General features: G+C 44.0%; 4 protein-coding genes across 7 annotated transcripts in view; 1 reads left to right on the top strand and 3 right to left on the bottom strand.

Annotated features, from left to right (window-relative positions):
- LRRC38 (leucine rich repeat containing 38) overlaps positions 1-23,696 on the top strand; it is a 76,085-nt gene extending 52,389 nt beyond the window's left edge. Inside the window, exon 6 of the transcript XR_011699571.1 lies at positions 23,646-23,696. The gene's annotated coding sequence lies outside the window, so the exon portion shown is untranslated. The remainder of the gene's footprint in view (positions 1-23,645) is intronic.
- Positions 659-5,380, bottom strand: LOC139681886 (arylacetamide deacetylase-like 4). Its single transcript, XM_071575649.1, has 4 exons — positions 5,107-5,380; positions 4,521-4,737; positions 2,601-2,664; positions 659-2,280 (listed from the first exon to the last, which is right to left on the bottom strand). The coding sequence occupies exons 1-4, from the start codon at positions 5,287-5,289 to the stop codon at positions 1,506-1,508; spliced, it is 1,239 nt and encodes a 412-aa protein (XP_071431750.1). The 5' UTR covers positions 5,290-5,380; the 3' UTR covers positions 659-1,505.
- On the bottom strand, positions 10,756-17,597 carry LOC139681955 (arylacetamide deacetylase-like 4). Its single transcript, XM_071575780.1, has 4 exons — positions 16,784-17,597; positions 14,637-14,853; positions 13,719-13,782; positions 10,756-12,526 (listed from the first exon to the last, which is right to left on the bottom strand). The coding sequence occupies exons 1-4, from the start codon at positions 16,937-16,939 to the stop codon at positions 11,749-11,751; spliced, it is 1,215 nt and encodes a 404-aa protein (XP_071431881.1). The 5' UTR covers positions 16,940-17,597; the 3' UTR covers positions 10,756-11,748.
- On the bottom strand, positions 21,314-25,104 carry LOC139681863 (arylacetamide deacetylase-like 4). 4 transcript variants are annotated; one of them, XM_071575601.1, is made up of 5 exons: positions 24,710-24,964; positions 24,526-24,559; positions 23,654-23,870; positions 23,060-23,123; positions 21,314-22,350 (listed from the first exon to the last, which is right to left on the bottom strand). In XM_071575601.1, exons 3-5 carry the CDS (start codon positions 23,811-23,813, stop codon positions 21,579-21,581), a joined length of 996 nt encoding a protein of 331 aa, XP_071431702.1. In that variant the 5' UTR covers positions 23,814-23,870; positions 24,526-24,559; positions 24,710-24,964; the 3' UTR covers positions 21,314-21,578. The 4 variants fall into 4 exon arrangements, with proteins under 4 accessions (XP_071431702.1, XP_071431704.1, XP_071431701.1 ...); XM_071575603.1 differs by having other exon boundaries at positions 24,891-24,920; XM_071575600.1 differs by lacking the exon at positions 24,526-24,559 and having other exon boundaries at positions 24,891-25,104.

Here is a 25,104-nt window from a genome sequence, read left to right as displayed (position 1 = left end):
GAGTTTCAAATCAAACTGCTCTATCTTGGTCTTGCTGAGATGGTGTACTTTAAATGATGCTTGAGAATTAATTAATTAATTGTCAATCTAAGTCTGGAACTCTTCAAACAACTAAGATGTCAGAACATTGAAATTGCAAATTCCCAGAGAAAGGAAAGAGGTAAGAATCTAAGCTTATTAGGCAGAAATGATTTTGTTGTTGTTGTTGTTGTTTTAAATTTAAACTGTAATTAATGGGGGGGAATACTATGTCATTTTAGTTACAAAACTTCATAAAAAATTAATTTCATATTTTTCCCAGTGAGAAGCTGTGTTTTTTAATAGAGCACATGGTCAACATGAAATATTCTGAAGTAGAGGGTAATACTTTGTTTAAAAACAGCTGAAGTCCATATTTAAAAAAAATAATAGTCCACCCAACAGTGCTCCTGGACTTCCAGTCTGTGTTATGTTTTCACAGTTATGCTTTCACACCCAATTTCCTGCTAAGTTAATTAGTGTGCACAGCACAGCTGTGAGCAGGTGGAATTAGCGAGGCTGGCTCTGGAACTGGCCTGTGTTGCTCTGTCAGCATCACCTGCCTGTGTCCTGTGGTTCCTTCCACCACCAGGGGTATCGGTCAGAACGTGCTTAGCAAGTGTCACTCTTGTAACAGAAATATTTGCATTGCTGGCTTTTATTTTTTGTTATTGAAAGCATCACAGAATTGCCACAGCATTACAGTGATAGTAGAGATAATATAATGTTGTGCTTCTCTACCTTCTTACATGATCTTCACAACTTTTTCAACAAACAGCATAACAGGTAGCCTTGAGCACAAGATAATCCTGAAAGAAAGACAAAGGCCACAGGAAAGTCTCAGCTATGCACTTCCCTAACATGTACACACTCACTGATGTTCAGGGATTCCACTGTAAGAATCAGGTTCCAAAATGAAACATTATTTCTCATGTTCCAAACAAAATCAAACTCATTCTGGTTCTGGTTTAGGACTTCTGCTCCAGACAGGAGCCTTTCTTTTGACTACTCTTTTCTAGTGCAGTCTTTGTTCATATTAACCCTAGAAATTAAATTCACGGCTGCAATTTCAGTGTCTGCCATGAGACTTCATAGAACTGAATTCTCCATCTCGTCCCAGAAACACCTCCTGTCTCACGGGGCCGCAGCAGACCTCGGGTGTTTGTCCTCAGCATTCCTGGGCAGTTGAGGAATCTCCAGGGAGGTTCCTGTCGCTTCCTTCCCTGAGTGCCAGCCGTGCTAAGGCAGTGGAATCAGCAGAGCTTTGGTGAAGGAGGATGGGCCAGGGGCCTCACCTTGGCATCTCAGTCTTACTGATGTGTAGAATAATCTCAAAATTCATTTGAGAGTCACGGCAGAAGCAGAAATTAGAAAGTACAAAATGCAGTCAAAATCCAAGTGGTAAATCAATTGCATTTACATTCTTTGCCAAGTATAAATTCATCAAGGATAATGCAAGTCTTGCATCTTTCTTCTGAAAAATAGTTCTATAAACTGTTTATATAATTCACCATACTATCCACTATCTTTTTTCCAGATGAAAAGTCAAAAATCCCATAGCCAAAAAAGGCTACAATTCCATGGAAGCCACTGTCAGAGTGGTACCAGGTCACTCGAACACCATTGTCCTCTAGTCGCTTCTTGTACAAGAGTCCATCATCCCTCATCACATCAAACTCACAGGTCACAATGAAGGCCTCAGGGAGCTGGCAAATAATGGAATCTTCGGCTAAAAGTGGGGAAAATGTTAGTGCTAAAATTTCTTTGATAGCTTCGTGGACTTCAGGTTTGTACGAGGCAGGTTTTGGGGGTACGTAGCCTCTAGTCTTAAATTCATCAGGAATGAGGTCAGCACTGACCCATTTTTTATACTTGCGTCTCATGCTCTCAGGAACATGACGGTTTTGTAGGACATCTTCCAGCACTGTGGGTTCTTTGTTAAGGTAACGAAAACAGAAGTAGAGAACCAGCTTCCGAAACAACATGGGCACTGAGGCGTTCTGCTGGTAGGAGGGCAGCTGGAAGTCCAGCCCCTGCAGCCCTGGGTACAGCAACACCTGGGCACGGACTTTGGGCAGGTCTGGATTGTTCAGCAGGATTTGGCAAATAACAGCAGCAAAATTAGCTCCACAGCTGTCACCACTAATGATGATGAGAGCAGGATCCACGTGATATTCTTCTAAATTCCTCATGAAGTATAAGGTGGCGCTGAGACAGTCAACATACTGCCCTGGGTATGGGTGTTCTGGAGCCAAACGGTACCTGAAACAGCAGAGATACTGTGGTCATTGTCAGGGGAGTTATAAACATTAAATCTGTGGTGTTTGTGATTGCTGTGGTAGTTATGCAGGCCTTTTTCTGAAATTTAGAGATTATATTTTCTTAACTAGTATGGATTGGAAAGCCAAAGTAATGGTGGTACAGCTGATTTGCCTGTAAGCACATTTCTAAATTAAATAAAGGTTTCAGTGAAAAATAGAAACCATGATCTAAAATAGGAAATACTTTTAGCATATTTTTCAGAAATGTTTCAACTGAGAGCTGTATTCCCATGAATACTGCTATGGAAAAGTAGCACTTACCCAACAGACACAACCACTGAGTTGCATTTTTTGGCCATATAGCGGCATATTCTTTCAAAGGCTCCTAAAGAGAAAGTTTATCAGAAATGATGATGTGAAAATCAAGTATTCTTTCGAAATGAAAATACAGACCAATGAGGAACTTCTGCCATGCAGTGTGGTCCTTACATGTCAGCATGTTTCCTGGTTGTTGGTCTGTGGCTCTCAGGGCATCACATAAGCATCACCTAAGGATGGTGATTCTTGGGAAACCCAGGAATCTGTCTGGGCTGCTCTCACATCTCACCTGGGGGTCAGCAAATGGTGACCAAGGAGAGCATAAGCTGAGGACAAACATAAAGTAACAAGGAGCATACAGGAATCTGAGGCCCAGGGTGCTCCTCTGAGAGAGAAACTGCCTTTATACCTAATGCCCTTGATTAACGTTTCTGCTCCGAATTACCCAAACTCCTTCTTGACCCCATGAATTCAACACTAGTAACTTTGTGCAGGGGGTTGTTCCCTCCCCTGCTGACAAAGGTGTGGGAGCCAATGCTATTTGTTCCTTTTGTACCTGCCATTCACTACTTCCATGTGGTGACATGAACTCTTGTGTTGAAGCTGTGGCTGCCCCACCCCTGAGGTGTTCAAGGCCAGGCTGGATGGGGCTCGGAGCAACCTGGGCTGGTGGAAGCAGGGCATGGAACGAGATGGGCTTTAAGGTGCCTTCCACCCAGCCATTTCACAATTCTATGATTTGTGCATGAAGCATGACTTCCATTTGTATTGGTTTTAAGAAATAAGTCACATTTATATGTCCACTGATTCTGTTCTTCATTGTAGCTTCTGCCAATTTGCAGGTTGCAGACTTCAGGCCTCCTGGGCCGGAGATTCCCCAGGTCCTCTCTAAAGCTTGTCATCCATGTTGGGGGCTTTCCTGTTACCAAGTACCAATGGGAATCGAAGCCAAAGGTCAGGTCCCACACTCAGGGGACAGGTATGGCTCCTACATTCAGCCATGGCATGTGAACAACACTCACTGTGCAGCTTGTGGTGTGTTCTTTTCTTCCAGTGAGAGGAATTCACCTTTCACTCAGATCACAGAGGCTCATCTCTTGAGTCCCCACTGCCACCCAGACCAGCTCTAGCCAGAGAGCCTGACCTGCCACCCAGACTCACGTGCCCTGCAGTAAACCCAGGGCAGATCATTTCTGCCCAGTGCAGAGTGGAACCTGAGGCACTGGGAGTTTAGGGCATTGTTCCTGCAGGGAAGTGAAGGAAGCCAGGAAACTCAAGTCTGCCCAATATGGTGCCAGGGCAGACCTGTCCTTTGAAACAGTAAAAGATTGAAACCCCACAAACTGCCCTGCCTGGCCCCTGGAATGAAATCCAGATTTCCATGTGAGGGGCCTCGGCTCCCAGACAAAGCACTCACAGCCTTGGCTGGTCAGAGGGAGATCCAGAGCAGCCAGGAGCTCCCAGCTACTGAGACAACAAGCATTGTCTCCCTTTCCAGAAAAGAAGGCAAATATCCTCTGTCACCACAAGAATCAAACTTCCTCAAACTGCTCATTCATTATTTATATTTTCCTTCGTTTGGATTCCTTATTTGCATAACAGGGAATATATTTACTGGGGTTTTTAAAATGTATTCTTTAAATTCCTTCTTGGACCCATGTTATATCTTTCATGTAGGATAAGAGTATTCTTAGCAGAGCAGAGTCCCTCTGCTGACAGCTGTGAGACACTCCTGGATCTGTAGCCCAAAGGAAGCAGAGATGTGACTCCCTTAGCAAGGGACTATTTGTTCCACAAACACATTCCAGTTAATGCTGAGATTGCAAAGACTGGTGATACTGGAAGGACAGGGCAGACACATCTGAGGGTAAAAATGTACAGGTTTGGATTTGATTTGAAAAATAAAACTTGCCCATTTCTTACTAATGCTCCCAAATGTGCCAGCGCCTCCGTGGAAATACAGAATTCCTCTTCTTTTGCTGGTGGGTGGGCTTTTGGGCTGATAAATCCTCAGGGGTACCTCATCTACTCTGAGATCTTTGATAAGCAGTTTGGAGTCTCTCCATGGGGGTATTCCAACGAGCACTACTCGCAGTACAGTTAAATCATTGCAGATCCTCAGCTTCTGCATAACCTTGCCCTGTTGGAAAGAAAGAATTCCAAATAAGAGGAGTAATGTTGGCTTGCTCCTGAACTCTACTTAAGCATTATTATATGTATGTGCACTTCAGTAGGTACAGGACACATTGAAATACTTGTTTTAAATCGTCATATGAAACAGGTTTCCAGCATGAAGTAGATGCAATTTGATGAAAAATCCAAAGAGACTTTTAAGATTAGTCAAATCAGTTTTATGAGTTAATTTAACATGTTTTGGTTCATGTATCAGTGCTTGGAGGCTTCAGAGGACTGAATTGCTGATGGTTTTTTTCCTTAAGCTATTGTGTTCAGGTCCCAAATATCCCATCCAAACCAAAGTGAAGTGCCCAGTTTTAAGGAGTTAACTTACCGTGATCATGGCTGTAATCATCAAGGAATGGAACAAATGGAGCTTGAGAGGTTGATCAATTCCGGGTGGCAGTTCTGAATTGAAAAAATCATATAATACCCCCACCAAAAACAGTGCTGGCATTAGCACAGGAGAAATTAAAACTACTCCTATAATTGCTAAAGTTGTATAAACAGATGCCATTTCACTTCAATGGAAGTGAAAGCTAAAAACCCTCTGCTGTGTTGAGCCTTGTTTTCAAGTGTCTCCGAGGTGTCTTCACAGGAGACTGAGAGCTAAGGTCATATGCAGGAATAAAAAGTTTATTAATGTTGCAATACAATGCAATGCAATTTTCTCCACCCTTTTGCTAATGATATTGTTGGTCACACTTCCTTACAGTGAGGAGAGGGCAGGGGAGGTTTGTACCCTTTGCACAAGGTGGGACTCAAAGCATATGGAACTGATTGATACCACGAGCTCTTCACTGACAAGGAGAAATTATTGTTTCGAGGGCCTGGTTTGAAGATTGTTTGGTTCATTAAGGATGGCCATTCCTGTTGCAGTGTTAAATTTTAGTGGTAAGGGGTTACTTACAGTTGCCATCAAGGTGGATCTATACTTCTCTGAGAAGAAGAATGTTCAAATCCACATTTTTTATAAACTTTGTTTGATAGGGGAATGCACAGACACATTCATGCTTTGGTCTTGGATTACATATGAGTACATTTGCTCAGTCTATGAAATCAGTACAAGCTTTAACATACAGGAAAGGCTCTCCAGACACATGGTGTGTTTGTAGATTCAAGCCACTATTGTTTCTGATAAAAACTTTTCACTAATTAAACCCTCAGAGTTTTATACTCCTTGTAAATCTTGTTTGTAGTACAATGTAGAGGCATTATGAATACAGGGGTATTGGTGAGGGAAGATTACAGTTGGTGGCACTTGTTTGGTGAAATAATTTTTCTGGTTTGTATTCTTCTTACTAAAATTCCATTTTCCACAATATTTAAAATTTAGAGCTCACAATCCTTTTAGTGTCCCAGCTTTTAAAGTGGAATTCCAGTCTGAAATCTGAATTAGTCCTTAGTTTTGTTAGCACAGTATTTAAATCAAAGCAGTACTGACACTGATTTGCACAACACGGTTTGCTCATGAAGATAAGGATGTGTGGGATAAATGAGTGCCAAGGTTTGGGAAATAGGCAGGTCATGAGCTGCTCACAGTAAGGGCCTTTTCTGTGCTGAATTGGCTGATTTGGGGCCTTTCCCTCCCTCACAGCAATTCAGGATGTGGGTAGTGAAACTGTCAGCCTGTGGAGTATTGAAGCCAAGCCCCGAGCCCCATGGCCAGTGCTCAGCCTGTCCTGAGCCTCTCATCTGGTCTCACAGGCTCTGTGGCACAGCTGGAACAGCCCAGGGTGCTGGTGGTGATTAGTTCAGAAATGGATTCTATGTACTGTGATATTCTGGCACAGCCAGTGGGGTTTTGTGATTTGCTTTGCCATATATTCCTGTCACAACAGCACAGGTCTTACTAAGTGCTTATTTCTGATGTCTGTGCCATCAACCCAAATATCCTGCAAGAAACTCCCACATGGAGATAAGCTTTGAATGTTGTGTTTCAGCATTCTTAAAGATTTCTTACATTTGAATCCTCAGAGGAAGCGATTTCTGTGCTTTCAAAAGAACCTGTAATCAACAACAAGAACTTCCCGGAGGCATCTCGTGCTTCAGGGGCAGTAAATGAAACTCTTAAAGGCAACCAGAGCCAATGAAACACTGATACTTGGAGACATCAGTTCCCATTGTGAAAGCCTCATGCCAAGGAGCACATGTCTGTCTGCTGGAGCTGCATAAGCTCTCACTGACACTGCGTTGCCACAAGACTTTTCTTCACCTCTTCAGTGAGTCAATAGTTAATCACCTTTAATCAAAACCAAAACACCTCACAGATACCATCTCTGTTTTGAAATCTTGATGGATCTGGGATAATGACAGAGTATTGCTTTACTGTCTTTTTTATTTGAAATTAAATTTACAAAGGGTCGCTCTGGGGGGTTGTTTCTTTGCTTTTTGATGCTATGCCCTGGCAGTTGTCATCAGTAGGACTCTGGTGTACAGTTGTGGCAATCTGAACAAAACCCCTTCAGTGCTGCATTGCAGCCTTTCTGTTGTTAAAGAAACGTTGGTGAAGTAATGTTTCAGAATGATATCTTCATGGTTTATTTTTGATCTATTAATATGTTACTCTTGGAGGATACTCAGAGAATGCTCAGATATTCTAAAATTCCTTCTCTTCTTAATTTCTGAGTGTATTTCTACTGGTCACAGTAGTGATGAAAAGGCAAAGTACAATAAGGGTCCCTCTCCCAAGCAGTACCAGATTTGCTGGTTCTGCTCAGGCTCCCCCAGGCTGCTGTAGCTGTGCCCTCACACACAGCCTTGCAGGCTGAGAATGTGTCGAGCTGCCCACCCTGCCCTCCGTGCTGAGCAGCAGAGGCAGCAGGAGTCTGATCCAGCCCCGAGGAGGGCACAGGGGCTGGGGAGGGTACTGAGGAGCTCTGACTGTCCTGTGCTACCGGTTTGCTTGTAAAGTGTTCTCTAAACATCCCAAGCATCCCCTGCTGACTGCGGGCCGTGTCCTTGCCCCAGGGAGCCTGTTGAGGGGCTGCTGCGTGGGACAGCAAATCCTACGGGAGTGACCGACTGGGGCTCGGCGGGGACTCAGCTGTGACCGCCGGGTATCGACTCCCTCCGGTACAGCCGGGCTGGGGAACTGCCTGCAGGAAACTGGACTAAGTAATGGGTTAAAAACCCCACAAAAACTCAGCAATAATAGCTTCTCATACAGTATTTTTGCCTTTTTTAGTGTTCATTTCAAAATTAAACACTGGTAAATATAATTTGCCAGCCTTTTAAAATTAGTATTGTTTTGTCTTGGTAATTTAGTAGGACAATTAGACTCTCTAGACTAATTTATCTGACTTTGGTTTTACCAAGTAGAGCATGTGAGGAACTTGCCACCCTTCAGTTCACATTTCTTTTCTTGGTTTTATGTAAACAAATGACTGAAAACCTCTCAGACCTCTTCATACCTGTAAGCCTGAGTCTTCTGAGCTGTGAGATGGATTTAATATGCCCTTTACGGTGACAATAAGAAGCTTTAAGAAATTACAGCTTAGTACGTGCTCTGCCATACTGGTTTTTAAAGGTTCTGTGTATTTGCTTCATCCATCCATTCGCTTGCCCTGCCTCCCACCTACCTTTGGGTGTCCTCCCTTTTTCTTATCTCCATCTCCCCACCCAAATTAGTAGTTACTCCCTGTGTGTTTTGCTCTTACTCATGACTGAAAGCCATCTTTCACTTAGTCTGCCATAAATCTTCATTTTAGCCTTTCTTCCTCTGAGTTATTCTTTGAAGTCTGTCCCTTCCAAATGACTCATAGGCTAAACAGCAACAAATTCTGGAGCAAAAGGCTGTACTGTATGAAAAAGAATAAAAATATGACAAGTGTTATGCATTAGAATTCAGCAGTGGAAATTCAGATCTTGTGTCATGGGCAGGTACGTTTTTGAAATGCTGGTTCAGCAGGAGGTTTTTGGTAGTAGCATTTGGAAATGTGGGTGGGTTGTTGGTGTCTGTGTCTCTGCAGCTCTGCAGTTCTGCTGCTCAGAGGGGTCAATTCTGCTCCTCACATGGCCCTGGAACATCCACCTGGGATGTCATGGCAGGTCACCACACCAAAATGTATTCTATTAAATCACAGTTCATTTCAGTGTAAATATAACAACTAGTTCTGCTGTTTGAGTCTCAGTACTCCAAATATTCAAGTTAGCAATGTCTTCACTGTCAGCACACAGTGCATCACTGAGGTAATGGGCAGTCAGAGAGGGAAGATCAACAGCAATAAAAGCAGCCATAGTTTACAAAATTATGCCTGTTTATTTCAGAAGCAGTAAGAGACAATGTGCATCATAGGCAGTCAATGTGTTAAATGCTTTTAAGTAAATATTATTATTTATACATAATATAGCCAATAAATTTGGAATGTTTGCTAATTGTCTATTTTAAAAATATTTGCTGTGGTATGTGACTTTTGACTAGAGTGGTACAAAGAGGTGATGTGAAGACAGCAAAGCAGAGGATAATTGAAGTTGTGGACTTGTGTAATAAACCACTCTAAACTTGATTGGTTTGGAACAGGCAACCTGAAGTTGTTATGGCTTAAAATGTGCTCTGTTATTAAACACACAGCTTCAGGCTATTAAGATATAATGTCAGGTTCAGTAGAATATTTAAATCTAAACCACAGACTGACCTTTCCAATGCCTTTCAGGTACTCCCATTGTGTGCCCAGGGCACAGGAGGTTTGCCAAGCTGTTACAAAGCCAGCTGTGTGCTGACATCTGGTGATGGAACTGTGCAGGGCCATTGCCTGGCCCTTCTGCTGTAACCCAGAGCTGCCCAAAGCGTGTCAGGACCTCTCAGCTGCACTCAGCTTTCCAGCTCGTGACAGGTTTTCAGCTCTTGGCAGTGTCCTGATCTGTTCCTGGCTCCTGTGTCTGTGATGGTGCCCTTGGGCCCAAGTCTAGAGGCCAGATAAGAACTATGGCTCAGGGGCATGTTATTTGGGGTTACCACCTGTGGATGGCCCAGCCTGGTCCACACCCTATTCCTGCCTGGAGAGCAGCGTGCCATGGGCCATCTCCTCACTCAGGGTGCCAGCTCCAGGGGGAACCAGCACCTGGCACCTCACCTGCCCTTGTAGAAGGAACTGGTTGTTTCTGTCGAGATGGGAAGTCACTGCCCCATCTAAGGAAACTTACTTGTCAAGATCATATTTTCCTAAGCTCTTCATAGGCAAAGACTCCTCAATAATCCAGCAATTCTCTGAATTTAAAAAGGAATAAATCTGTAGTATCTTCAGCATGTCATCTCTGGATTGTAATACCCATGAGAGACTGGACAGTTGTCAGCCTTTGGCTTAGTCTGACTTGAGTATTTTGGTGTCAGGAATGTACTGGTCTGTCTGTTTATGGGCAAAGTGTCACTGGTGTCACCTCAGCACTCGTGGCACAGGCTGCCCATATGGAAACCAGGCAATGCAGAGGAGTGCCTGGAAATCAGGAAAGCACTGGAAAGATTTTCTGGGTGTTTTCTTTATTCACGTTGGATTCACTCAGAGAAGCCATAGGAAAATCCCTGTAAAATTGCCTCTTTTGCCCTGACTGCACTATGTGAGTGAGCTGAATGTCATTCCTTTTGTTCTGGCAGGCTTTATTTGCTCCCATGCTGAACATAAATCCCAGCCATGCAGAGCACTGCAGAACATCCCTGCCTTGGTTGCAGAGGATCTTGTGTCAGAACCTGCCTCACAGAACTGTCTGCAGGGCTTTTGGTTATGGTTCAAATAAGCCACTGGGGGCAGGAAATATGTATAATAATAATATCAGGTACAGAGAATAATTGCTTGTAAATGAGAGAGCTGGAAATTTCCCGACAAGAATGACAGTAATTTCAGTGTGGGGAGTGTTCCAGGTGTTAATTTAAGCAAAGACAGTCAGAAGTTTTGACTGCAAGTAAAATTACACCCTCAACTTGCTTCCATTTTTGCATCATGCATCCAAGTATAACTTACTGAAGAATTTAAGACAATACTCTGACTAATGACACGATAAATTATTATAATTCAGGATATAGAAGTATAATAAAAACTGAAACAGTTACACTCTTCGACAGTTATACATTCAGCTCAGAACAGTATCATTAAAACATTTCCTAACAATGCTTGAGTACGTTTCTAAGAAAATACCTTACACTTTTGGTATGCCATTTTATTTTGTTTTACTTGACCATTCATCTCTTGTTGTAAACAGTTTGACATGAACTTTGGGTTTTTTCCTTTCTCCTTCATTCTCCTTTCTCTGCGATGGCACTTTACAGTGTCCCTCTGTGGAAAGTCCTTCCTGCACCAGGCAGTGCCTGCACAGCACAAGCTCTTTGTAAGGGAACTCATCTTCCTTTATATTCCCATGGATCTTTGATCTCTTATTTAAAGTGTATATGCATGATTTTTTCCATAAATGTTGTTTTCCTTAACCAATACTTCTTGTAACATTTGGAGTTCCAGGCCTAACCCTTTTTCTGTCCTCCTTTCCTTGTCTTGCCCTTCTCTCATGTATGTCCATGTTCACCTTTTTCCTGCTGCATTCAGTTCTCTTTAGGCTTGTCTCAAATTCAGCTCTCACCACACAGAGGCTTTCCTAAATCCCTGACCATGTTCATTATACACCGACCCTGCAGGTTCATGCCCTGTTACCTGCCCCAGGTTGTCCTCAAATGTGATTTGAGGTTTAATATTACCAGCACTTTATTAAACCAAAGCAAATGGCAAACCCCTTGCTATGTGTCCTGGATCTTTAATGGCTACAGGAGAAAACTGAAGAGGTGGTAGAGAAAAGAAATCTAAGTTCACCTGATTTGCCTCTCTGGGAAGACAATCAAGCAAAAGCCATCATGAAATCAGTTTATCTGGTAAAAAGAAGACAGGTGCAATGCAGAAATCTAAGGGGATGACTTAAGAAAAGGAAAATAGATATAAAAAAAAATTGTAAGCAATGAGATAGGAATCAGGAAAGGCAAGCAAGAAGTGGAATTTTACATCAATCTTAGAAAACTTACTATCTTTTTCAGGCCTTTAATTCCAGATCTGAATGCTATTGCCCCACCAAAAAGAGCTAAGAACACTGTTCCATGGAATCCCTCTTGCAGGTGGCACCAGGTCACTTTTATACCATGATCCTCTAATCGTTTCTTGTACAGCAATCCATCATCTCTGAGCACATCAAACTCACAGGTCAGAATGAAAGTCTCGGGGAGCTGAGCAACAACACTGTCTTCAGCCAACAGTGGGGAGAACACAGGGTCAAGCAGGGGCTTGTAGCGTTCGTGGGTTTCTTCTGAGGGTGGATGTGTTGGACTTGGCTTGTAACCTCTTGTTTTGAACTCTTGAGGGATGTAATCTGGACTCACCCATTTCTGATACTTCAATCGCAGATCTTCTGGAACATGGCAACCTTTAAATATTTCTGGGATTAAAGACAAGTCTTTATTAACATACTTCAAGCCCAGAATCACAGTTCGCTCCTTTAACAAAATGGGGACTCTCCCGTTCTGCTGGTAAGAAGGCAAATTAAGGTCCACAATCTGGAGGAAAGGGTAGATGAGGATCTGTGCTCTCAGCTTCGGGACATCCCCTCTGTTCACCAGTGCCTGGGCGACAGCAGCAGTGAGTGTGCCCCCACTGCTGTCCCCACAGATGATGACACGGGCAGGGTCCACCCCATGGTCCTGGGCCGTGCGCAGGAGGTGGGTGGTGGCAGCGAGACAGTCCTCAAACTGGGCAGGGAAGGGGTGCTCGGGAGCCAAGCGGTACCTGAGGAGGAATTCAAGGGTTTTAGCAGAGCCACATCCAGGCAAGGGGCCCCTGGGCATCTTCTCATTCATCTGTTTCTCTCCGAAGGCAGGAAAATATTCTGAGACTATAACTGCAGTAATAGAATCGGCCCCAGTTAGTGCTGTTGATGTACTATTTGCTATTATTCATGTTTGGGAGAGTCAGTACCCTGTTCTGTCTTTGCAAAATACTTCTCTATCTTTCAGGTGACTAAAGGCACAAACAGAGTTACTTTGTGTCTGAATCAGTTACAGCAATTCTAGTTAGAAATAGAAGACAACATTTCCCAACAAATTGTTAGAGAATATGAGCACAGAAAATTAATAATAACAATCTGAAAGGGTTTCAGTGGTATTCTGTAAACTGAATTCTTTAAACAGAATTAATGAGTTATTGGTTCTTCAAGTATTTTAGCTTGCAAATAGCATTTAGTGCAACTGTAATTCCCAAGACGTTAACTCTTTTCCTGAATTTTTATAAATTGGTTCTCTTAAAAATGCATTACAACTAATTGGGAAAATATTTTTAATGTTCATCTCATGTTAAACCCTCATGCAAGTAAACCCTCAGTTTTTCTCAGCTACTAAAATGAGTATTTGGTGGTCTGGGCAACAGAACTTAGAAACAGTCACACTTCAGACTTGTGGCTTAAGGTGGTTTGGATGTGGCTCTGGAAGACAAAAACATCCTGGCCTCTTTGTGGTGGCTACAAATTATAAAATGATTGTAATGGATTTCATTTGTAAAGAAACAAGTGGGGATTAGTTGACTAATTCTTCTCAAGAGAAATTAGTGTTGGTGAAATGCAAGGGATCCCCGAGGTTGGGTAGATGTTTGCAAGCCTGGGGGAGGCACCAACTGCTCACTGTGTGACCCCACAGATCCCACTCACCCCACAGACCCCACTCACCCCACAGACCCCACTCACCCCACAGACCCCACTCACCCCACAGACCCCACTGACCCCACAGACCCCACTCATCCCACTCACCCCACAGACACCACTCACCCCACAGACACCACTCACCCCACAGACCCCACTCATCCCACTCACCCCACAGACACCACTCACCCCACAGACCCCACTCACCCCACAGACACCACTGACTCCATAGACCCTACTCACCCCACAGACACCACTGACCCCACAGACCCCACTGACCCCACTCACCCCACAGACACCACCACTGAGTCACTTTTCCTGGCCAGGTAGCGGCACGTCCTCTCGTAGGCCCCTGCAAAACAAAACATTGCAATGGAATTGTAACTTGCTTTAAAGATAAGGTGATACTCTGAAATTCTTCTCTCTGCTGTGAGACTAATGTTACACTGTGATTCTCTTGGCATCATCTTGGCATCATCTAATCTGGGCAGTGCTCACCATTTCCTTACATCTGTAGGAATCTTCTTGCCAGGAACCCCCCTAGAATTTACACCAATGCAGTTTTGGTCCCTTCTTTGAAAAGGCAGTCAGTGAGCAGGACCACTGCTGCCACTTCTGAAGTTTGTTCAAAAAAAAAACCAATACAAAAATTCCTGCTGAGTTCAGCACAAGAATTATTCTTGTGCATGAGGCACCATCTTCTCATCTCTTAGGCATTTCCATTTCAAATGCCAAAATGTGTTTTGTTCTTGTTTGGCCATTATAAAGACCCACAGTAGGATACACACATGTGAACACAAAATGAGTGCTTTAAAATAAGAAATAAAGTTCTAGTGAGATTTTCAACTTTCTTCACAAGCATGAGGAGGAAGGAAAAAAACAGGTACTAAAAATTATCAGAGAATATTTTAGATACAGAACCTGTACAAAGACAATTTAACATGATGCCTGCTGCATGGAAATGAAACGATTCTGCTGTGCTTAACCTACTAACTCTTCTTGTAATTTATAAAATAGCATATCAGACACTCCATGAGGGGTGGTTGTGCAGTCTCCCTCCCTGCAGACATTCCAGCCCTGTGCCAGGTGCCCTGGGATGGCCCTGCTGGGGCAGGGAGGTGGCAGCAGGTGAGCTGTGCGGGCCCCTCCAGCCTGTCCGTGCTGTGGCTCCGGGAGCAGTTACAGCTCACGGTGTTTGTTACTTACGGATGCTTCCCAACCGCCCAACTCCTCCATGGAAATACAGGACTCCTCTTCTTTGGCTACATTTTGATGTCTGGGGCTGGTAAATTCTTACTTTAACCCTTTCAAACCTTAAGTCCTTGATAAGAAGACGTTTATCTTCAAATGGTGGTATTGTGTCCATTAGAACCCTGAGGAAATGAACCTCTGAGACAATACCTACTTTGTCCAGGAATGTTGCCTGTTAATAAAAGAAGCCAGAAATTAGTGCAAATTTCCTGGCCAATATTTCATTTCCTAAACTCAAACTACTTTTAAACTTGCAGAAAACAAAGTCCACCACATACCACAGCTGTCCTCCTGACCAAGAACAGCTGTGAGCTGTGGCTTGACCCCCTCACAGCTCACTGATTGTTACTAAACCCTGGGCTAAGGTTCTTATGGCCCTCTGAGCTTGTTGAGTCGGTCACATCTGCCTGGCTTTAGGCAGTTTCAGCTGTGGGCAGCTCTGGCCTGTTCCTGCTCCACAGGAGAACGCTGAGGCAGAGCCACAGATTTCCCCTCTGTTGGATTCCACGCTGCCCTCCTTCGCAGCACACGCTCTGGTGGGTAATTTGGCTGGCTGTGTTCTCGTTATCCACACAGATGTGTTGCAAGGACAATTGCACTTGCAAAGGTCTGCATGGATCTTAAAAACCCACCCTTGTGGCTTTCCCCTCACATTTCACAGCCCTCCTGCAGCTCAGCAATGTGGTCCTGTTAAAGTTGCTGTCGATGTCCTATTTTAGCCCATTTGAGGAGTTGATCCCACATGCAGGAAGGATCATCTTGTGGCAAAGTTCCAGTCTCATAGTGATTCCTTCTACAGAACTGTCTTAACTTTCCATGAAGTTTTGACATCATGGATTGTCAGCCCTTGGAAGGATTTGACTAGTTTGGCATAAGGAATTCACCCAACAGCAATAGCAAGAATTTCTACACCACTTGAACTTTACTTTATTAAACTCTGGTTTAACTCTACATAAATATCATTGTCCTGCTCCGTTGAGGGGGTGCTGGACAGTGCTCGTGCAGAAAGGGTACAAAATTTTAAGTTCAGAAGATAAAATCAACCAGCAGTAGATTTCTAAATTCTGCAGTTTAACAAGTTAATTACACAAAGACAAAACTTTTATGGATAAAGAGTGATCATACAGTGTTTACAAAATGTGGTTGTTCACACATTGTGTAACAGCTCTAAGAAAATTAAGTTTTACTTCATTACTGTCTTGTTTAATTGCTTCACTATCTTAGCAGTGCTGGGGCCTGGGTGGAGCAGAGACTGAGTCACCTTCTTGGGAACTCACTGTCTGACTGCAAAAAAACTTCATAAGCAATGGGGCAGGGAAAGGAAGGGAGAATTAATTACATTAGAACATAGAATTGAAGGTGAATGTAGAAATGCACAAGCCACAGAGACTGAAGGAGTTTTTCACAATTTAAACAACTAAAAGAAAAGAAGTTTGGTTTGGGTAACACAGGAGAGGTGTTTTTGAAATGAGAGAGGCAACAAGTAATTCAGGACAGGATGATTGATGAAACAGAAAGACAAGTGCAAGGCACTTTTTCATTTTGAAGAGAAACAAGGATGAAAAGCAAGGGAGGATCAAAAATGTGCCACAACAATGACACTGACAGTCAGTTTATATATTATGTGTACTGTCAAAAAAGAAAGTCGTTTAGGCTTCATTGAAAGGCAAAAGACAATGAATGAGGCAGTTCTCTGAGGTGGCCCAGGGGGAGAGCTGAGATCACAGACATCACCCAATCCCTCCCTCTGTAAGTCAGCACGGTGCTGGAGCAGAAATTCCACATTCTCACTGCAGGTCCCTTTTAAGCCCTCCAGCACCGTCTGGAGGTAACAGGAAGAAAAATCTAGAACACAGGCTGTCAGGAAACAATGGGAATTGCACAGTCTGCAGGATTCCATGTTCCATATTTCCTTTGGTGCTGGATAGGAAGCATGTCTGTTACAGCCCAGCCAAGCTGAAGGAATCTGCCCATATCACCCAATTAATCTCGCTGTGTAGTTGCAATATATTTGAACATTTATTCTGAAAAACCTCACCAAACCATTACCACTCTAACAGAAATTAAGTTAAAACCTCCAGCTTTAATGAAGTTTCACTTACCAGCCCAAAGCCGAGGTTCATGACATAATGAAGAACATAAAGCTTTCGGCGCTCACTGAAGCCGTGAGGAATTTCTGCCCTGGGATGTTCATAATAGAAAGCAATTGCCACAAAAGCAGCCAAAACAGCAAGAAAAATGGCCAGGAGGAGTTCCATCTCTGTGCTGTAGGAGCCCAGGGAGGAACCAGCTGTGGCCACCTTCCCCTTTTTCAGACTTTTGGATTTCTGAAGGTAAAGGCATGGGATTAGCAGTTCTCTTCATAGCTCATAATCCAGCTCTTAAAAATGCCCATAGGAAGATGAAAACATGTGGCAACACAGCCACATAATTAAGCAGACGGCAGCAATTAGTCATGGGAGAGACATGCACAAGCAGTTTTTCATATTCCCACTAGTGAGTTTTGAGCCAAGTCCATCATGGCAGAACCACAACTGGAGGATCATTGCAGGGTCAGTTTAGAAGACAAAACCTTGTTCTGTCTCTGCCTGTTTCCTGATCCAGGCAGGTCTGTATTATCTGTGAGTTCCTGTACAATAGCATTTCTTGGTAATCACCTCCAGAGCTGCTCAGCTTCTTGCTTTGTGGTGCCTCCATGCCTCATTTCTTCAGACTTGTACTGAAGTCAAGGTTCAGTGTCACAAACACGGCGCTGTGATGACAGATTTTGGACGCTGCTGTACCCTTGCATGTCTGATCCCGTGGAGCCAGAGGCAGCTGCAGCCTGGTGAGGGCTCAGCCTCCTCCCTGGCCCTTCTCCTGCATCAGCTGCTGGGTTTGGTTGGTTTGTGTTTGGTTTCTTAGCAGGCTCTTGGTTGAGCCTTGCGGGGCTGCAGTCTCTGCCTTCCCCAGGGTGTGTTACATACAGGTGTCATTCCAGGGAGAAATTATTCCAGATGATGAAAACTACACGTGGACTTCATGGCTTCAGGGCTACTGGCACTGACTAGACATCAGCACCCACTCTTTCTCTGGTGAGCTTTAGGATCTGTGCCTTCCTCTGCAACTAACATATTTTCCATACACAAATCATTGGTGATAAGATTTAACCTGAAACTAAAAGATCTGTAAAGAAAACTTTGTCAGCTCTCGAGGTGTCACTGTTGGAAACAGAGCGTTTCTAGCAGTCTGTTCAGACTGTAAGGGCAGCAGATTCTCATTCTGAAAAACAACAGTGTGGGTAGAATGAATGTGCAAATTTTTCCCTTAAATAATAATAAAAAAATAATACAAGGGATGAACTGACCTTGAGTTGTACATTAAAATGAAACTCAACACAGAGAACCCCAGAGCTTTAAAGTGCATAATCCGTGATCTGCTTAGGAAAGACCTCAGACGTGATTCCTGACTTTAGAAACTGTTTCTTAATTGTTTAGAATAAACAGGATGGAACTTCATTTTTGAGTCTGCTGCTGCACTTTCTGAGAAGCAGCTGATTCCTTGTTCTGCTCCCTCTGCCCAAACTGTCTCTTCATTTTATCCAGCAACTCTCTGTGGATTTCCATTTCCCAGTGTTGCTGGTGCCTCTCCCTCCACTGCCAGAAGGGTTATTATATGCTAAGAGTAAAATCAGGTTCTTTTCTCTTTATCCTGCTTGATGGCACTTGGTGCCCAGCTCGATAAGGGATGTTGGTGAAGGGCTCATTGCCTGGGCATTGGGACACCTCTTGGGAAGGAAGGGTCAGTGGTGCGTTCAAACCCCCCTGCGGTGCACGGAAGGCTCAGGTTTCTTACAGCTCAGACAAGAGCATTGGGCAATGCTGTTACACAAGGCACGATTGCAGCTCCCCTCATTAGCGTTTACAGTGAGAGCAATTAATGGCGCTGTGCTGAGCTGAGCTGTGCCAGTGAGAGAGGTGTGGTCTGAGTGCACTGATCAGATTTGGCCCCTCTGGCCATCAAGGATCTTTCTGACACCTGTGACAGCTCCTTTGTACTGAGGTTCTTGGCACCGACCGTTCTTTGCTCTAAAGCTTTTTGGTGCCAGTTCAGGAACACCTGGTGGGTCTTGGCCCCTTTGGGGCACGTTCAGGAGATCCAGAGCTGGCAGCACACCCCACTCACCTGCCCAGGCCAGGGGTGCACACACCTGCCTGTGCTGGAATGGGGTACAAACAGTACCAGAAACAAACTAGTCAGTTCCTGAAGTAATAATGGGGGGATTTCTTTTGGGCATTGCAGGTGCACAGATTCATATTTAATGTTTTATAAGCTTAGACTCAGCAATTTACAAGCTTGAGGCCCAGGATGGAGAACCATTCCCTAAATAACTTTTCAAATGTATGCCCTCTCTAGCTCCTGGTCATTTGTTAACCTTGTGTCTTGCTCCTGTGAGGAGACCAGAGGATAGACCACGCCCAATCCCATTTTCTCCTACCCCAGGATCTCCCTTTCTTACTGTTTTCCAGTGAAGAACTAAATGTCAGGGCCTTGGGAATCCGTGAGTGTTGTCTCTGTTGTGGCTGCATATGCAGGGGCAGACAGAGCCTGAGCCAGGTGTAACAGGTGTGGGATGTTCCCCCACCTCACCCTCAGGCAGCCCCGAGGACTCTCCACCTGAATTTGGATCCTGGTGCTGATGAGGTGGCACCAGGAACTCGCTGGGAATGGGACCCTGGGAAACCCTTTGCGGAAGGTGCTGTGTAACCCAAGAGGCTCCTTGTGAGTCCCGCAGAGCGTGAGAGCCACCTGGTGCTGGGAGGCTGAACCTGGACCGGGGTTGGGCCAGTCAGGTCCTCACAGCACACTCTGACTCTGGATGTGGAAGTCCTCGTAATTCCTTGTGGAATGACATTGGTGTCCATAATTCTGTAGGTGGCATTGATTGTCATTGTGTTTTGTACTTGTTTTTTTTTCTTTGTACTTGAAAATTCCAGGCTTTGCAAACTATCAAACTGTCTCCAAACATTTTATCTTAGCAGCGCAAGACACACCGTAGAGCTGTAAGTAATTATAATAAAGCAGGGGACAGGAAGTTCCACAGAGACAATTGGATCTTGTGACTTTGTAAAGTTGAGAAAATAAGCGAGTCGTGACTAACCAAGGAATCCGTTATTGCAGCACTTGCTGTTCTCTGCTTACCCATCTGCACTCCCTGATTAAAATGTGTGTGTTCAAGAGAGCTGCCATGTTATAAAGATAACTTTGTTATTATCTGTAGTAAATTAACGACTGACAGATAAAGGACCGTGGAAGAATCTCAGGAGTAGATCAGTGTAGAATTTGAACACTGGCCCAATAAATGAAGTGTAAGTCCAGAGACTGGATAAAGGAAATGAAACAAGCAAAGCTGAACTGACAAGGAATAAAATGCTGCACTGAAGGATTGTGTGCACAATAGCATGAAATCTGTAACCATCTCATAACTGACACAATTCAAGGTGAAATTGTACAGACATCCTTAGTTCTAGCACTTCCATTCTCTGTACCTGCAAAGAGTCATTAAAAATGGGCCTGGTACAGAAGGTGTAAACAGAGAGACAGAAATAAAAATTATCTGAATAAAGATAAGCCTCTCCCAGTTTTGACTGCAGCTTCAAGTCTTTCCCAGCCTGTCTTTAAGTTAGTCCAGGTAACACTGCAGCCATGGTGGAACAGTCAGGGCTTCTCTGCTCCAACTTTATCCAGCTTTTTGCATGGCTTTTATGGCAGATGCCACCTCTGCTGGCCTGGCTTCAGCTGCCACCCTGTGAGCTGCTGAGCTAACCCTCCTCCTGAGGTCAGACACCAGAATGAAGCCTCAGCCTCACCTCAGGTTGTGTGACCAAGACAAAGCCTGAAATCCCCAAACAGTGGAACATTTGGAACTCAATCACATTATTTACTCACAAAAGAATTTCTTTGAAAAGCAAACTGCTACGACCTGCAGTAGGAAAACTGAAACTCTCCACTGTGTCAACAGAGCACGAAGAACTGTGATCTCATTTTGCTGAGAGGGACTGGAGAAGGAGAACTCACAAGTAGTGGCTTGTTGCTGCAGAGATCTGCACCAGCTCACCTGTCACCACAGGGAGTTAACACTGTGACAATGGGGAGAATTCAACCCACTGTTTTCTTCCTACTCACACTTGCCTGGGAGAGAACAAACAGGTACCAACCTCTCTCCTCAGCTGTGTGTGTGGATATTACACATGCAGGGTGGTTGCCCAACGTTCCATATTTTACAATTCCTGGGCATTGCATGCCCAGCCAGTCTGCCCTGCAATGGCAGTTACCTTGGCATCTGTGGTTGGCAAAGGTCAATCTGTCCTAATAAGCAATATAACAATTACAACTGTGTAACAATTGAGCTCAGATTATTCTTTTCCTTCCTGTTTTGGATATTCATGTAAATTATTTTGGCAGCTTCCATGCTGTTTGCATATTTTCTCCCCAAAATCCAGGTAAGCAGGTTGAAGTAGTGAAGGTATTTTCACTCTCCAGAGGTGTTGGGGGGCATTTTCCTGTTCTGCCGTGCTGATTTTGGGTGCTCTGTGTGGGCCTGTGTGTGCACAGTGCTGGTTGCTCACACAATGCTTGCTTTAGAATGTCTTTTGCTGTGGTGAGTCTTTATTCTTTGACACATAAGAACAAAAATTCTTACAAAAGCAAGAAGAGAAGAGCAAAGCAAACTTACCAAAAAAGGAATAAAAATTAAAATACGTCATGTTCCTAAGTGATAGCAGTAAAAATCAGAACTGAGCAGACCATGCTAATGTCATAATTTGTTGCCTAGATTCTAATGTACAAGTAACTAGTAAATAGTTGACAGAATTACACTCTCTCTGCTTAGCAATACACTGTACACAAGGAAAGATTTTAACAGCCTTTTATAAAGTCCACAGCGTGGTTCAGCACTGTACTTGAGGATGGAAAAGAGAAGATGCCATACCCAAAAAAGCCCAATGTGCAGTGGAAGCCTCTCTGCACGTGGTGCCAGGTGACTCTCACACCGTTGTCCTCCAGGCGTCTCCTGTAGAGCAGCCCATCGTCCCGGAGCACGTCGTGCTCGCAGGTGACAATGCAGGTGTCAGGGAGGAGGGACACGACAGCATCCTCTGCCAGCAGCGGGGAAAACCTGGTCTCAAACAGCTCCTGGACCTCCTCATGGACTTGGGGTAAAAATGTAGCAGGGGGTGGTGCTTTGTAGCCCAGTTTAAATGCCTCTGGGATAAGATCTGGACTTATCCATTTCCTGTATTTCGAATTCATGCTCTGGGGAACGTGAGAACCTGCCAGAATGGGTTCCTTCAGGGAGCAGTCCTTGCCCAGGTACTTGAGAATCATGTGCACGGTGCGGTCCCGGGACAGGAAGGCAATGGCAGCGTTTTGCTGGTGAGATGGCAGGTTGAAGCTCAGAGCTTGGAGAAAGGGCTGGATGAGCACCTGGGCCTGGATCTTTGGGATGTCTGTCCTGTGCACCAACTCTTGGCACACACTGGTGGCGTATGTGCCCCCTGCACTGTCCCCACACAGCACCACCCGAGCAGGGTCCACGCCGTAGGTCTCTGCCGTCTGCAGGAAGTGCAGGGTGGCACTCAGGCACTCCAGGGTCTGGGCTGGGTACCCGTGCTCAGGGGCTAAATGGTACCTGAGGGGCAGAAAATACAGTGCAGTTACACACTGCTGGGTGTCCCAGCTGAAATACATCCTGTGCAGTTGAAAAACTCCCTCACAGCAGCATTTTCTAGTTTAAATTTTCACATGCTGAAGCAAATCAGAACAGCTTCTCCTCTTTCTCCTTCTCAAAAACCAATTCCTCACAACTTAATAAAATCCTTTAGTAATGAATTTTTTCACAGAAGAATTTGTTGAAAACTAAAGTTTCTTTATACCACCAGCTATTTTCCACAAGCAAAACATCTTTAAAGGAAGCAGTGGTCCATGCTGGTTTCAAAAATATTAAATCTTAGACTCATTATTTACTCCTTAAAGTCACCCCCAGATGATTTTAAATATACCTCTTAAATATTAAAATCTGGCATTGGGCTTATAATTCCTTATTATCAAACAAAGGAAATTCTTTTTGCAGTGATTGCAATGTAAAACAAGAAAGTCTCTTTGTTCTTCTGAAAAGATCTGGCAAACAAAGGACTTCCACAAGTCTAACCCTGGGTCAGGTATTTCCCATTGCCACTGCATGGCCTGTGGCTGCTCCCACACAGCAGATGGGGCAGACAACACCAGAGCTCAGTTTCTGTCCTTCTCTTCAGAGCAGTGTAAGTTCAGGGCCGTGTGGGAATCAGGGGGAAGCAGCAGAACTCTAATTCTGGGATTAGCTCTGGGTGGAGCTCACTTACCCAACAGACACAACCACTGAATCAGATTTTCTGGCCATGTACCGGCAGATTCTTTCATAACATCCTGAAGAACAAATGTTGTTGATGGAATTAATATCTTAGAAAACTTCACTCAATATTGTCCCTTACTTTTTTATGACTTACTGCCATGACTGAGTGGGGCCCCTTGCCTCTTTAGTGAGTACCCACATTTTCCCTAGGATAAAAATCATTCAGCCCTGGCACAGGTTGGGCAGAGCAGCTGTGCCTGCCCCATCCCTGGAAGTGTCCCAGGCCAGGCTGGACAGGGCTTGGAGCAACCTGGGACAGTGGGAGGTGTCCCTGCCCATGGCAGGGGTTGGAAAATGATGATTTTTAAGGTCTTTTCCAACCCAAACCATTTTATGATGTTTCTACCATAAAGAGTGTTATATCCTATAAAAATAATTTAGATACTAAGTAAGTGCAGATTAGAGAGTTTAAAAAGTAAAAATAAACATTAAGTACTTTCTGTCTCTCAAACTAAACTTCAGTCACTTCTTAGGTTCAGGAGGGTTTTTAAAAAGTCACAGTTAACAATCCTAAACAAACATATTCTTTCTTTCAGTTCCTTACTGATGCTTCCAAAAATGCCACATCCGCCATGGAAGAAAACGACCCCTCTGCGTTTGCCTGCAGAAGGTGCTCTGGGCAGGTAAACCCTCACTGGCACCCCAGCAAAATGCAGGTCCCTAATGCAGAGCTGGCAGTCCCACAGTGCTGGCAGTCCATCCATGAGCAGCCTGATAAGTTTGTGCTCCTCAATTATACCCAAACGGTGTAAGCTCTTTCCCTGGACAGAGAGAGCAGGAAAAATGAGACATTAATACAGGGAACACAAGTCTTTACATTCTATAAAGGCCACAACTTACTCCTACACTCCATTTAGGATATTTGCTACTTTATAGGATTCCCACAAATAACTGAAGTGGCTTTGGGATTTCAGTTAAGAAAATGAAAATTTCTGGAAGAATGTTGTAATACTTGTTCCATTAAATGTATTATACAAATACCTTCTAATTGCTGTGATCTGGATTCACCACAAGTAACAACAGGCCTTTGCTGAGGTGTGGAAGCTGGGAGGCCTGAGGCTCCCTCTCTCATCAATGAAGAGAAAGAGGCATTTCTTGAGGACAGTTCCAGTTTCAGGTGTGTTGACTCCTGCTCTGGGAGTGTCTGCTCATCTCCAGGGATTATAAAGGGAGGCTTTGCACTTTGGGTGCCTCAGCTGAAGAGTTTAAGGTTAGGGGAGAGGAAAACATCCCTCCCATGACAGGATTTAGTGCAGTCTGTGTGGACGTTTGGGTAACTTACTGGGGTGGGGTCATCTCAATGGCACAGAGTCAGTGAGAACAAGCTTTAGGAAACATTGAGTCTACAATCATTACAAAGCATATATGTTTTGTCTACTTTTTTAAAGTGTGTAAGAAAAGCTAGAAAGGACTCACCTTTTTTAGTCAAGATCCCTTGTTAGCCAAATATCTGAGATACAGAAACTTTGGTTACTGTTATTCATGTAAATGATATCCACAACCCTCCTGTCATCCACAGGACCAATCCTTTCATTATAGAAGGCAATCAAATTACCATTGTGGCATAAGAATGGATATCTCAGTATTTAAAAGACCTCACCTCATACTGGCTGCTTTTATATGTAGCAATAGAACACTAAATCAACCTTTGGCCTTTATCTTTAAATCCGTGTTACTGTGTGGCTCCCATCACATGTAGTTGCAATATTTAGATGCATATCTTCATTCTCGAGATTTTCCTGTCCTGAAATTCCCAGTATCACAGAGCATGAAAAACTCACCAGAACCTCCACCAGAGCGTACATACAGTGGTAAAAGCGGAGCTTTGATGGCTGGTCAACATCAGGAGGAGTCTCTGCCTTGAAGGAATTATGGTCTGCTACAATTAAAACCAGGAACAGAAAAACAACCAAAATTCCTGGTAATAAAAGCAGAGTATAACAGGCTTCCATTATTCTTTGGTGGGAATAATTTATCAGACAGTGATGTGAGTCT

The sequence above is a fragment of the Pithys albifrons genome, chromosome 22, assembly GCF_047495875.1.
Source record: "Pithys albifrons albifrons isolate INPA30051 chromosome 22, PitAlb_v1, whole genome shotgun sequence".
NCBI classification, from domain to species: domain Eukaryota; kingdom Metazoa; phylum Chordata; class Aves; order Passeriformes; family Thamnophilidae; genus Pithys; species Pithys albifrons.
The sequence above is the reverse complement of the archived record's forward strand: the minus strand, read 5'-3'. Positions and strand labels throughout refer to the sequence as shown.

Excerpts from the sequence above, each read along its gene's own strand:
- LOC139681886 (XM_071575649.1), bottom strand. The coding sequence starts at position 5,289 with ATGGCATCTGTTTATACAACTTTAGCAATTATAGGAGTAGTTTTAATT. Across the intron at positions 2,665-4,520 it reads TGGCACATTTGGGAGCATTA|GAGCCTTTGAAAGAATATGC; the intron begins GTAAGAAATGGG and ends CTTTCTCTTTAG. Across the intron at positions 2,281-2,600 it reads TCAGTGGTTGTGTCTGTTGG|GTACCGTTTGGCTCCAGAAC; the intron begins GTAAGTGCTACT and ends CTGCTGTTTCAG.
- LOC139681955 (XM_071575780.1), bottom strand. The coding sequence starts at position 16,939 with ATGGAACTCCTCCTGGCCATTTTTCTTGCTGTTTTGGCTGCTTTTGTG. Across the intron at positions 13,783-14,636 it reads TGGGCGGTTGGGAAGCATCC|GGGCCTACGAGAGGACGTGC; the intron begins GTAAGTAACAAA and ends TTTGTTTTGCAG. Across the intron at positions 12,527-13,718 it reads TCAGTGGTGGTGTCTGTGGG|GTACCGCTTGGCTCCCGAGC; the intron begins GTGAGTGGGGTC and ends ATTCCTCCTCAG.
- LOC139681863 (XM_071575600.1), bottom strand. The coding sequence starts at position 25,061 with ATGGAAGCCTGTTATACTCTGCTTTTATTACCAGGAATTTTGGTTGTT. Across the intron at positions 23,871-24,890 it reads ACGCTCTGGTGGAGGTTCTG|GGAAAGAGCTTACACCGTTT; the intron begins GTGAGTTTTTCA and ends CTCTCTGTCCAG. Across the intron at positions 22,351-23,059 it reads TCAGTGGTTGTGTCTGTTGG|GTACCATTTAGCCCCTGAGC; the intron begins GTAAGTGAGCTC and ends TCTGCCCCTCAG.